At 41.1% G+C, this 13,951-nt stretch overlaps 2 protein-coding genes across 9 annotated transcripts in view; one reads left to right on the top strand and one right to left on the bottom strand.

Annotated features, from left to right (window-relative positions):
- The window catches only part of MED12L (mediator complex subunit 12L), a 1,138,385-nt gene that overhangs the window by 536,836 nt on the left and 587,598 nt on the right, over positions 1–13,951 (bottom strand). The gene's annotated exons all lie outside the window — the stretch shown is intronic.
- On the top strand, positions 8,268–13,371 carry P2RY13 (purinergic receptor P2Y13). The gene is made up of 2 exons (XM_063916068.1): positions 8,268–8,661; positions 11,237–13,371. Exon 2 carries the CDS (start codon positions 11,239–11,241, stop codon positions 12,235–12,237), a length of 999 nt encoding a protein of 332 aa, XP_063772138.1. The 5' UTR covers positions 8,268–8,661; positions 11,237–11,238; the 3' UTR covers positions 12,238–13,371.

The following is a 13,951-nucleotide window of genomic DNA, read 5'->3' as shown; positions in this document are numbered from 1 at the left end:
TACATTGAGCCATCAGAAAACAAAAGTTTCACTATCTCACTCTCGCTCAAAAAAGTCCGTATTTCGGAATATTCCGTATTTCGGATATTTGGATATGGGATACTCAACCTGTACTTATTAGAATATTTACAGATTAAAGTTACTGCACTGATACTATATAAAGCCTGGTATACCGTAGCAAATATCTGGACACACATTCACAATGATATAAGTAAAAATGATTTATTAATTAACATTCATAGCTGTACTGTATAATAGCAACAGGTTGCCAATTAATCCAGTACAACAATATAAATGATATATATATTTATCCTTGGTAACGGTTTGAAAATAAACCGAAACGTTGGAGAAAGCACCGCCGTGTGCTGTATTTCATTTGTTGCAGACTAAGTCCCGAGAGTGTCACCCGCTTGTCTGAACTACATACAGTATATATATATATATATATATATATATATACACACACTCACACACGCACAGTATATCTGTCTCTCTCTATGTAAATGTGTATCTATATACCATGAAAATTAAATATATTATCTGATCAATAAAATTCGTTATAGGAGGAGGGTTATTCTAATTTTAAAAAGTTATTAAATGCATATATACCCATACAGGTATTAATATCCAGTGGAGTATAATTGTGAGCACAAATATAGCACTGTGTCCAAAACCTGTATTAGAGTATGTTACCAGGTAAACACCGGCATATCTTTCTCTAGGTAGGTACAAGAGTCAGGGCCGTCTTAATAGCAGAGTAAGCCCTTAGCAAAGCAAAGCACTGGGGTCCCCACCAATCCTCCAGCGGTATGGGTGGGGGGTGCTATCAGCGGCAGCTTTGATGTCCCACAGGCGTTCATCTGCTCAGCATGTAGGACCTGGAGCAGTCATTTCTGCTATTTATTCCTTTACTGTACAGATGGTGGGAGGCAGAACACTAAACTGTAGAAGGGGCCATTGGGCTGAATGAAGGGGTCCCGATACATGACTTTCAGGGTGGTAGGGGGTTTAATACACAGGGGAGGGGTGGATAGTGGAGTGGGTTTAATATGCATAATTTTCCAGTGGGACAGCAGCTTGCTTGACTGCAATATCTCCAGTTCCTGGAAATAGATTTCTTAGCTTTCAATGTAATAAAAAAACTAGAGAGTCCTACCTTTCAGGAGGTACTGGGATCTTGGGGATCAGAGTTCATGAGCCAGAGCAATCCACTGCCGAAAATATAAAATTGCATACCAGGCATGTGGAGCTGGAGCAGAGACTAGCTGCTAGAAGGCTGATAAGTAAGGGGAAAGTCCCAGCTTTTGGAGTATACCTATAGAAAAACTCTAAAGGTGTGTACACACGGTGAGATTCGGGCTATGGAGATCATTCCGAGTTGATCGCACGCTGCCGATTTTCACTGCGCTGCGATCAGGTCTCTACTGCGCATGCGTATACACCGCAATGTGCACGCGCATCGTACGGGTACAATGTGGATCGTTGCTGAACTATGAATTTAACGAACAATCCATATGCACCTTGCGATCTGCACTAACTTTCCTTGCGATTTTGACTATATAGTCAAAATTTCAAGCAAATATATCACCGTGTGTACACACCTTACGTCAGACAGAACCCGAGATATCTGGCTAGGAGGAGCAGTTAGCAGGCTTGGATGGGGTACACTGCTTTAAAGTCAGATATCTCTGGTTCCCTAGGGACGATTAAAAAAAAAATTGGTACCCCTGGAAAAAGGGGACCCTCAGCTATCAGCCTAGGGCCCTTACACTGCTGGGGTCCTTGGACAACTGCCCACTGTGCCCATACAAAAAGAAGGCCCTGCCAACAGTGTATGTTCTTTTAGTGCAATCCTCTATGTTGACACTCCGGATTTTCCCTATTGAACGGCAGATCTCACCACTGTGTGGACACCCCCGATTTGGGAGTTGTTTGTAGTCCTTTCTCTTGTTCCACTGCAGGAGATTCCAGGTTCTCTCAACTGCCCGGCAGACTAAGCAAGTGTTTGGCTGCAGCCAAATAGCTTCCCCGTCTGCCCTTAGTGTTGCTGGTACTTTACACGTCTCTCACCTGCACAGCCTCCAGGGACACAAGTACAGCGGGTTCTCTAGCGCATTTTGATCCTAATGCTGGGATCTTTATCAAAGAGTATTCTTTAGTTGAAACAAATTATTCTACAATACTAGATGTAACAAAACTGCTATCTGCAGACAGTACAGCAGAGAAAGCTACAAAAAGTTGTCTTCACTGCTATAGACACTATCTAAAGGTTTTTTAAACATCTTTAAACCAACTGCTTATTTTAGGAGTAAAGGCCCATACACACTTGCCGATAAAATGAGCGACGCCGCTCATTTTCCCTCTCCCTGAGCGAGTCGCTCATTTTATTGGCAAGTGTGTATGCCGCAAGCGACTAGCAATGCGCGGCCCCGCAGGTCGGCAACGATCGTCGCTGTCGGCAGTGCATGCATGCAGGATCTGGACTATCGTCCAGGACCTGCATGCACGGCTGGCGGAGGCGTGACATCACTGAGCGATATGAGCGGTCATATCGCTCAGTGTGTACAGTTGGCCGCCGACCGGCCGGCCTGGGAGGGGAAACATTAGACGGCGTCGCTCATAGAGTGTGTACGGACCTTTAGAGGACTGTGCAACTGTTCAATCTTGACTGTAACAGAAGGTACGTTTAATATCTATGAGACACATTTGATGAAAGAGTTCAGTATTGCATAATATGATCTATTCTGTTCTGACAGTGAGACTGACATAGAAATACAATGGGCGGTATTCAATTGTTTGAAAAGTCAGTTGGGTGTCTTTTTTTTCCTATCTAATAGACAGGAAAAAACAGACACCCAACCGACTTTTCAAACAACTGAATATCCCCCATTAGGTCTCCTAAGTGCAAAGCTCTTATACATCTGCTAGCTGTGGCTTTTCTACAGACCTTGGCCGCATACTATATTTTCTGTATGAGGCAAGACAAGCAACTGAAATATAAGCATATACACAGTCACATTTTATCCCAAACAGAATGAGCCAAAAAAACCTCCTAATAATCCATTATCAAAAAGGAAATGTTTAAAGCCGCAGATCTGCTCATTAACAGAAGCTGTGAAATGGAGAAGTGTAACAGTGGAGTAATATATACTGTATAACTACAGCCTGTCTGGAGGTGCAGTGCAGCATACTCATGCGGGTCCAACTTTCTGAAAAGATACCAGCCAGAAGGTATGTGCATTTATGTGTAATGTAATCTCATCATAGAGCAATATTAACAACACAACCTACAATTATTTTGTTAGTATTTTAACTCACCGTACCATGTGCCAGTCCCTGTTATATGTCCCTTTGGTTTCACAGCATTGTAAGTGTCTTCATACATCACACACACACACACACACACACACACACACACACACACACACACACACACACATCGTTTCATGGTTGTTTTTTTCTAGAACACAATTAAAGATTGTGCATTTTGAGGCACAGTCCGACTCCCATCTCCAGATCATAAAACATACCTAGATAATTGTAAGAACACTGTAAGATGTTCTCTACGCCTCATGTGGTGGATGTAATGTCCGCATCTCTCTAATAACTTTATAAAGTTGATTCCCACGGTCAGTACACTGTAATACAGTGGATAGCTTTCTTTGCTATATTTGATATATTCAATAGGTACAATAAAGTCCCATTACAAGCACACATACATTTCACAACCTTTGAAATCAATAACAAATGACAACTAAAGTGGAATTATCATTCCCTAAATATTTTTGTGTATAAATATGGGACTCATGGCCGACAGGGGCTAGGTCGACACTAGAAATAGGTTGACACGGCCATTAGGTCGACATGAAAAAAGGTTGACATGAGTTTTTCATGTTTTTTGGTGTTTTCTTCGTAAAAGTGACTGGGAACCCCAATTAGTGCACCGTGTCCCCTCGCATGGCTCACTTCGCTCGCCATGCTTCGGGCAAGGTTCCCTTTCCCAATTGTAGTACACGTGGATCGTAAAGTATGAGAAAGTAAAAAAAAAAAGAAAAAACTTAGAAAAAAACTCACGTCGACCTTTTTTGCGTGTCGACCTTGTTCACGTCGACCTATTGGTTTTGTCAACCTATTTCTAGTGTTGACCTATTTACTGTCGACCAATGGGTGTCACTCTAAGTGGTGTCGACCCAGAGTTCGGATACCAAATATAGTATCCATAACTAGGTACTTGCTTTATGTCATAGTCTGTTATTTATGTCTTAAATTATTTTCTGTTTAAACTCAGCTCTGTAATAGCCGTAAACAAATTGTCCCTGGTTTGTCAAAAACCTATATTTATACGATAAGATTATGGTAGGGTAAGCACATACTATATGGGTCACATTTATTATTGGGTTTTAGACCATAAAATTATTATTTCTTATTAGGGGGGCATGTTGCAAGCGTTTTCACACGCAGTCACTTCAATAAAAAAATGGCGGTGGCAGGGATCAACCTCTATTCAATGCGTCTGCAATTAAATTGCGGACGCATTGTGAGGCGGCGCCACAAATGATGGGTGGCCTTGACCCTGTGATAGATCTGCGTCCATCTCCTCACATGTTGGGGGCCGCCCCCAGCATGTGAGGAGATGGACGAGGATCCTGTTACGGGTGCAACAATCTGTCTCCATCTCTGAATAATCCCCAAGGTCTCTTATATAATGGGAGGCACAAGGTTGTATAAGAGTCTAGGTGATAAACAGCCTCAGAGTTTTTATATCGTATGACTGATGCATACACCTCTTCCCGTGACATCAATAAATGTGAATTAACACCTCTAGATGGATAAAAATAGATTAATACAGGTAAGCAAGATATCAAACGTCTTTATACCAAAATATGTTGTATACATATTTTCCATTACTTTGGAATTAGCAAACAATGAAAACCTGCATACACTACTGACACAGGTATTATACCTTTAAACTGAATTTGGGAGTGACCAGAAATCCAGTTCCACAAATCACGTTACATCGCTATCATTTTGTGAGTGATCATAAGAATAAATAGCTTATGTCATATATTAAATCATAATGAATATATAAAATATATGTAATGTAAGTGGCTATAAAAATACAGTATTGCAGACGTCACTACATGTGAGGAACAGGATAGGTGGAGGGCAGAAAGTTGGTCCGGCTCCTATAAACCTGCCAGTCTCTGCTGTCACACCATTTGCCTGGGGCAGTGAACAGTGGATGAAAGAACTGGGGTGGAGGTGTGCAGACCAGAGCAGAGCAGTGAAAAGAGGTGCTTCTGCTTTCTTTATGGCATAAGCCACAATGGTCTTGCAGGTATGGACTGTATGGATTGCAGGTAGTCCTTTGTGGTCCAGAGGAGACAGTACCTACATAGGTAAAGGATGAAACCTAAGGAGAAGTGAGGGGAGAGGTCCAGTGTCTAGAAGCCAACCCAACAGGGAGCCGCTGTTAAAGATGAGCTTTTTCGTCTTTCCACTGCCCCAAATTGGGTCTATTCTCTAAAAACGGCTGGGTTTTCAGAGAGTGATGTGGTAGGACACAGTAAAAGACAATGTAAAAGTGAAAGGGTGAACTCTGGCGCACTGAGTGAAGTTGGCCCAATCAGAACCCCTACTACCTGCCCAAAACAAGTAGGAATGAATGAGAATGCTATTGAAAAAGGGGAAGTGATCAAAGGCGCCCACAATTCTAGAGACAATAGGTATATGGATGAAGAGTAACAAACTTAAAATAAAATTGAAATGAAATATTACTGTACAATCTGGTTTTTCGAAACAAATCCTTGGATCGTCCGTAATGGTCCAAATGTCCACAGCAAATATGCAAAAGAAAAGAGAAGGTCCAATGTATGGTAATGTTTTTGAAATTATGAAATATTTTGTGGTGAAATGTCCAGAAATAGAGCCCTGGTGTACGGTTAGACTTGATAGGAGGGAGAAGAAATAGAGCCCTGGTGTACGGTTAGACTTGATAGGAGGGAGAATAGAGTCCCACCACCGTTCCAAATGTAGGATAAGACGTACCAAGACTCACATCACAAAAGAAGGAAAAATCACATAAAGGTATCTTTACTGATGGTACAAACTGAAATCACAACTGTAAACACTGGCACTACGTACCCCCACTCACGTGTTAGTCGAGATCCTTCCGCATATCAAGGTATCTTTGAATAAGGATCCAATAAAATTGATGAATAAAAAAGTTTTCTTTATTTTTTCAAGCATGCATGCTGAGAGTGGATACAACACATTTTTTTCAGCAAGGTTTGCCATTTGTTTTACCTGCGGGGTACACTGGGGTTCTCCCACAGTGGGCATTCCGGATTCCCCAGTTGTGCTGGAGTTCCTTTACATCACACTCCATAGCGCTCCAGTAGGCCTACCGCAGATTTAAACCATGTCATCCCACTGACTATTTTTATCCTAATTGGTATTTCTTGAAAAAATAAAGAAAAACTTTTTTATTCATCAATTTTATTGGATCCTTATTCAAAGATACCTTGATATATGGAAAGATCTCGACTAACACGTGAGTGGGGGTACGCAGTGCCAGTGTTTACAGCTGTGATTTCAGTTTGTACCGTCAGTAAAGATACCTTTATGTGATTTTTCCATCTTTTGTGATGTGAGTCTTGGTACGTCTTATCCTACATTTGGAACAGTGGTGGGACTCTATTCCCCCTCCTATCAAGTCTAACTGTACACCAGGACTCTATTTCTGGACATTTCATCACAAAATATTTAATAATTTCAAAAACATTACTATACATTGGACCTTCTCTTTTCTTTTGCATATTTGCTGTGGACATTTGGACCATTACGGAAGATCCAAGGATTTGTTTTGAAAAACCAGATTGTACAGTAATATTTCATTTCAATTTTATTTTAAGTTTGTCACTCTTCATCCACATACCTATTGTCTCTAGAATTGTTGGTGCCTTTGATCACTTCCCCTTTTTCAATAGCAGGACACAGTAAAAGTTTTGTAGATGGGAAAGAGAAGCGGTTATTAGAAACATGTAAGAGGAGGGGATAGTATTAACGGATTTACAGGTTAGTAATTTGAAATGGATTTTGGAGGATATGGAGTGTCAGTGTAGGGGTGGTGAGACAGGAGGATCAGTAGGAGAAAGATGCCTTTCCAAAAGACTGATCCAGACGCAGTTATTGTCCAGTTTGGCCCTACATGAAAAGAATGGTAAATAGCCCCAATACTTCATCCCTTACAGATTTCTGAAGTGTGTTAAATAGGGATGCGTTCAGTATGCAGGCGGATGGGATGCCGGTGGTCATGTGACCAACGCCGGAATTCAGACACCACTCAGGACACTGGCACTGGAACACCGACAGCCGACATCCCAAAGGTATAAGGGTTCGGGTTATGGCATGGGGGGGTGTTTAGGGTTAGGCACTATGGGGGTTAGGGACTACTGGGGTGGGTGGTTACCCATAGCTGCCACCCCCGAGGGTTATCCATAGACACCCCCCATAAAGGATTAGGGTTAGGGTAGGAGACAGGGGAGGATAAAAATACTTACCCCGTCCGTTGTGGGGATCTTCATTGTTGGGATGCCAGAGTCAGTCATGTGACCACCGGCATACCAGCCGCCGGAATTTCGTATGCATTCCGTTAAATAGACCCCTCTCTCTTGGCTGGCATGAAATTTGCAGCATTGCCTCCTACTTCCATCTCATAATTATGAAGTACATGTACAGAATGTTTTATCTGTTTCTTACCTCTTATAACAATATTTCATGTCAAATTCACCATTTAACATTTGACAAATGGAAGATCATTTAACACTAATGTACTGTATGTGCAGTATACATACTATTTAACACAATCCCTATGGAAAAAGAACAAACCCTTTTTAAAGAGAACCTATCCATTTCAGCTGAGCATTGCAACAAAAAGCTAAATGCTCTTTAGAAGATAGAAATCCAAAAAGCAAAGCTTATCTAAAAGAAATGTATGTTTACATTAGAGTGGTTTTTCATTAATGTTTGGTTTTATCCCAGCAGACGTGAAGCTTGTAACTAGAATGTGTAGCTTAGTGTATATCCAGTGCTGAAATAACGAATGAACTTCCTTTCTCCTAGAACTAATTACTCCAAATATCCCTGAGGAATATACAGACAAGGGTGGATCATTTGTTTGTTTTTAGCAGATTCAGCACCATCTCTGACACTGCGTACATGTGTGAGGTGTCTCATGATATATTTTGCCGCCCTGCAGGCTTGGGGAATCTCTCCGTAAATTGAAGCTGTGAATGACAGTGCGGGATAGAGAGGCAGCAGCCACACCTGTCCTTTGCCTCACTGCCTGACTTGGAGGAAACAGAGTTTGGATATAGTGATCTGTACTAATTGCTGATCTCAGGATGGGAGATGTTATTCAGCTTCTCTGACAGGAAACCACAGGCGCAGAGAGAAGAGGAGGAGCAGGAAAGTAACTGTCACTTAAGGACAAGATATAGGAAAGACGCTGGTAACAACAGGATTTATGACTGTGTGACAATCAGCCTGTGCTACACTGTACCCATCTATCTCGTCTTCTGCTGTTCATCTTTTCTTGTTGTCCTGTAACCCCGGGCAGAGCTGAACTTCTACTGTAGTAAGGTTAGAATATATCTAGAGGTATGTGACTTACAGTAAATATGATGTACAATAAGACTATGCACATGATTACATTATTTATTTGAGTGTGTGTGTGTGTGTGTGTGTGTGTGTGTGTGTGTGTGTGTGTGTGTGTGTGTGTGGTGTGTGTTTGTGTGTGTGTATATATATATATATATATATATATATATATACATACACACACACACACACATGTATTTTATATCCTTTCTACTTGTTACAAGATTTAATCATTTTTCCAAATAGCGTAAACAGGCTCTCCCTGATTTTATTGCCACGTGAAATAATGCAAATGAATACACTAAATGATTGGGTTGAGTATTTTCTGTTTAAATTAAAGCTTTATGTTGCACTCCCATGGCAATCTGGCCAATCACAAATCAATCAGGTAAATAGCCAATGTGTCCACTTGTGTATGGGCAGTTTGTGCACATCAGACCATTTAGTGTACAAACCAATGTGCAGGGTTCTATATATTGGTATATATACGAAGATATATATACTATATATGATATATATACTAAGGACTGTGGATCTGATTCAGAGTTGTGCACAAACCCAATGGTTTACGTACAACTCTAATGGTGAGAGATCTGTGCATGTGCAGATCATAACTTTCCTTACTTTTGAAATTTCAGGGCGATTGTTAAAGTAATACTAATAAGCGCGGGTGCGTACTGCTACAACTGAGAAGCGTGTCATAAACATGACTTACATCCAAATGTAAATGAGCCCAAAACAGATAGTAAGATCTACTGATTGATGAAAAGACTCTGATGCTTTTCTGTACTTGTTCATGTATTGTGTTTTACAAGAGGTTCTATATACTGTAAGTAGTCACAAGAAACCTTATTTATGGAAGACGCCATAGGGATCACTGTGCCTTATAACAAATACAGGGAAATGGCACTGATGATCCAATTTGAATGTATACAGTATATCTCTGATTATTATTATTTTTTTTTTAACCAAATATATAGCAGCTACATAATGGGGGTTAGGTGCAATCAGGGAGATTTTGGGGCTTTTCATGGGGTCAGGGAGATTGCTACTACTTCAGGGAGCCTCCCTGACATTCAGGGAGAGTTAGCAAGTCTTGCGCAGATGGCATACTGCACATGTGCAGATCTCATTCCGCCACATACTGTGGCTATTTGGGGGCGGAGCGGGGGTGGCAACAGGCATTGTTGGAGAAAACGGGAGGGTGTCTCCCCCATGTTCTGGGCATGCTGAAGCCAATGGCTACGTCACTGGATGAAGCTTCACTGGCTTGAGCTGTGTGAATAATTCAGATAATCAATGTTCACGCAGATTATGATGCTTGGTCCTCGGAGGCAGAAGCAGATCACAGAAGCTGGCAGGAGGTGTCGATTTACACAAGACACCTCCTGCGGCATTAACATAATTTCACAGCTGTTACAGCATAGCGTACTTCTCTTAATCAGGCCCTTTGTACATCCTTATGCGATCAATCTCTGACTATATTTTCCAGTCAAATACAATAAATATCCAATAAATACAAATCAAATTAAACATTGATTTGTCACAATTGTTGCTTCTGGCCTGAACAGTTTGGCTCATTGTATCTCATCATGAATGGTCAACATTATATCCAATAACTATACATTAAACATACATAGAAACACATAATTTGACGGCAGATAAGAACCACTTTGCCCATGATATGTACATGCAAGCATTTACACACTAGGGTTAATTTATGTTGGGAGCCAGTTAACCTACTACAGGTTGAGTATCCCTTATCCAAAATGCTTGGGACCAGAAGTATTTTGGATATCGGATTTTTCCGTATTTTGGAATAATTGCATACCATAATGAGATATCATGGCGATGGGACCTAAGTCTAAGCACAGAATGCATTTATGTTTCATATACACCTTATACACACAGCCTGAAGGTCATTTTAGCCAATATTTTTTATAACTTTGTGCATTAAACAAAGTGTGTGTACATTCACACAATTCATTTATGTTTCATATACACCTTATACACACAGCCCGAAGGTCATTTAATACAATATTTTTAATAATTTTTGTATTAAACAAATTTTGTGTACATTGAGCAATCAGAAAACAAAGGTTTCACTATCTCACTCTCACTCAAAAAAGTCCGTATTTCGGAATATTCCGTATTTCGGAATATTTGGATATGGGATACTCAACCTGTAGTATATTTTTGGATTGTGGGAGGAAACCGGAGAACCCAAAGGAAACCCATTCATGGGGAGAATATACAAACTCCACACAGTTAGGGCCATAGTGGGAATCAAACTCATGACCTCAGTGATGTGAGGCAGCAATGCTAACCATTACACCACCCAAACTGCCCTACATTATCTCCAAGCTCTTTTCATTACTTATTGATAGATCCCTCATGAGCCAGTTAGCAACAGCAACAACATTGTTTCAGATTATTTTATAAAGGTTAAAAATAAAACGAGTACAAAGTAAGGGTAAAAGTTATGTTAAATTAGAGATTACTTACTGATTTGCAGGTTATAACTAAAATGTGAAATAAATAAATGATCTATGACAGTGTTTTTGTTTTTTTCCAGCTATGAATACAAACTCATCCAACACCACCAATGGCTCATCTCTCTTTCCTGTCCATTGTTCTCGTGATGCCAGAATGACACAGCTTGTGTTCCCTATCCTATACACTGTCGTCTTCTGTCTGGGGGTAATCATGAACAGCGTATCCGTCTGGATTTTCTTCCAGGTTCCAAGCAAATCTGTCTTTATTGTCTATCTTAAAAATACTGTGGTGGCTGACGTGATCATGACCTTGGCGCTGCTTTTCAAGATTCTTACCGACTCTGGGATTGCGCCTTGGCAGGTTAAAGCATTTGTTTGCCGTTTTTCTGCAGTAATATTTTATGTAACCATGTACATAAATATAATACTGCTCGGATTTATAGGATTTGATAGATTTCTGAAAATTGTCCGACCATTTAGAAGGAATAGCATGCATCGGGTGAGCACGGCCAGGGCGATCTCTCTAACAGTGTGGATAGTCATGTTTGGACTATCTGTACCAAACATGATCCTCACCAGTGAAGAAGCAACACCGCTAACCGTTCGCAAATGCACCGATCTTAAGACGGCACTGGGGGTCAAGTGGCATGAGGCAGTTAATTATATCAGCCTGGTTATCTTTTGGACGACTTTCATTTCCTTGACTCTGTTCTATACAGTTATCAGCAAAAAGGTTTATGACTCCTACACAAAATCTCACAGTAAACAGACAGCTGCAAGAAAAAACACAAAAGCAAAAGTGTTCATTGTAATCATTGTGTTCTTCCTGTGTTTTGCTCCCTTCCACTTTGTGAGGATGCCATACACATATAGCCAGACTGGAGTTATAAAAGACTGCCATCTCAGTAACCGGTTATTCCTGGCCAAGGAAAGCACCCTATGGGTTGCAGCCACCAATGTGTGCATGGACCCTCTTATCTATGTACTTCTCTGCAAGCCGTTTAGAAAGATGCTTCCTGGAATTATGAATTCAAAGATTTCAAGCCTGGAGACACATATTAACAATGAGTCAACAGTATAACCTCAAACCTTTCACTAATTGTTAGAATACAAAGGACGATTCTTTCTCTCCTCTACATATAAAACAAAACAACAGACCTCATTTACAAAGAACAGTGGAACCAGCACCACCGAAGTGCCTACTATATACCGAGCCAGTTTCTGTTCCCAACTCCTCCCCTACAGCCATGCAAATGTCTGCTGCACTGCTCCGCATACCCAAGCATGTAAAATGTGTTACACTCTATGCAAATGACGACATCTGGCAGGACCATACAGTATCTGGGTTTGCGCTGCTCAGCCAATGTCTTGTGCTTTGTAAATGACTTTCAACATGCTCAATGATAATGTGACTGTACTGCATATTCACTGATGTAAGTCAACATGAAATGGAAAATACTGTACAAGGTTCATGTAAGAACAACATTGCAAAATACGAGTTCCCTAAAAGTTCCTCATATAGCTGTCTAATCAGGCATAAATATAACATCTCCCAATAATAAAATAAAAGCCCCCAATAACTCTAAGAAGCTGATAGTGCTGCTTGTGTTCTGAAATAATATAAAACGCTACAACTACGTATTATACCCAAGAGTATCTGTTCGTAACTGCAGAGTGAGGGTAATTAGAACTTAAAGATTAAACATTATGTGAGTGTAAAGGGATATACAGTAGATGTTCCATTTCTGATATGTAGTTCTGGTGTCAAACTACTGTAAGTGTGTATATTTTAACAATGGTAGTGTCTAGATAATAATATGAGAGGTCACAGCAGACAATAAAATACATAAAATGTAAAGCTAAATTTGGGTTTCTGAATTATAGGAGGGTTCTGTCCTCTTTGAGCTGGTCGTAGGACACCTGCATTACGCTCTGGTAGACTGGTCTTGCAATTTCTGCGTGCTCTGTGGCCGAGTGTACACAACTACTGTATGACCAATTCAGAATCAACTCAGTTATACCTCCACTTGCAGCTGAATGAGTGCAACTGGGGGGCAGCAGGGGGTTTGCATGTAGGCGGAACGGAGAGCTATACTGAGTTGTGTGTACAGTACGCAGAGATCCACATAATTTCAGACAAATGTCTTGCAACAGGCATAGGGCTGGTAATAGCTATTTTCCCCAACTTTTCACCTCAGGAGGTGGTGAAAAGAAATCCTAGTTAAAACCTTTGGAGAATTATCACGGGTAAAGGGTCTAATTCAGAGGCAATGACAGCGATCGCAATCTGAAGCGTTTTGGGGAGTGATTGACAGGCAGAGGCGGTCGCGGGACAGGAGGGGGCGTGCCAACGGTGGAAAAACGCTGTTCGGGCAAGCGCGGTCCTGGCAACACAGGCGTGTCCCGACCGTTGATGAGGCAGTCCGTGCCAGCTGCATGATGCCACACGCAGCTGCTGAGACCCAGAACATGGTGGGGAGCCATCTGCGCAGGGAGATACACTTGGAGCAAAAGCATCACCGCCGTGCGATGCTTTCACACCTGTGCGGAGGGGGGGTAGGGCCTGACATGCGGGGCGGACTAGCCCTGTGCTGGGCGTCCTCCAGTATGTCAGTAAATCTGATAGTAGATGTGCTAATTTTAGCACATCTACGATCAGCTCTGAATCACCCACAAAGTTTTATTAATAATTGGATAGGTCCGTTTTCACGAGTCTAGCTAAAGGTCAGTTTTTCATGTGAAAATGGGTTATGGCGGCGAATTGATATACCCATTAGGGCCATTAATAATATTTT

This window comes from Pseudophryne corroboree, chromosome 4, assembly GCF_028390025.1.
Source record: "Pseudophryne corroboree isolate aPseCor3 chromosome 4, aPseCor3.hap2, whole genome shotgun sequence".
NCBI lineage: Eukaryota > Metazoa > Chordata > Amphibia > Anura > Myobatrachidae > Pseudophryne > Pseudophryne corroboree.
This window is presented reverse-complemented; position numbering and strand designations above follow the sequence as displayed.

Coding starts and splice junctions, on each gene's coding strand:
- P2RY13 (XM_063916068.1), top strand. CDS start 11,239: ATGAATACAAACTCATCCAACACCACCAATGGCTCATCTCTCTTTCCT.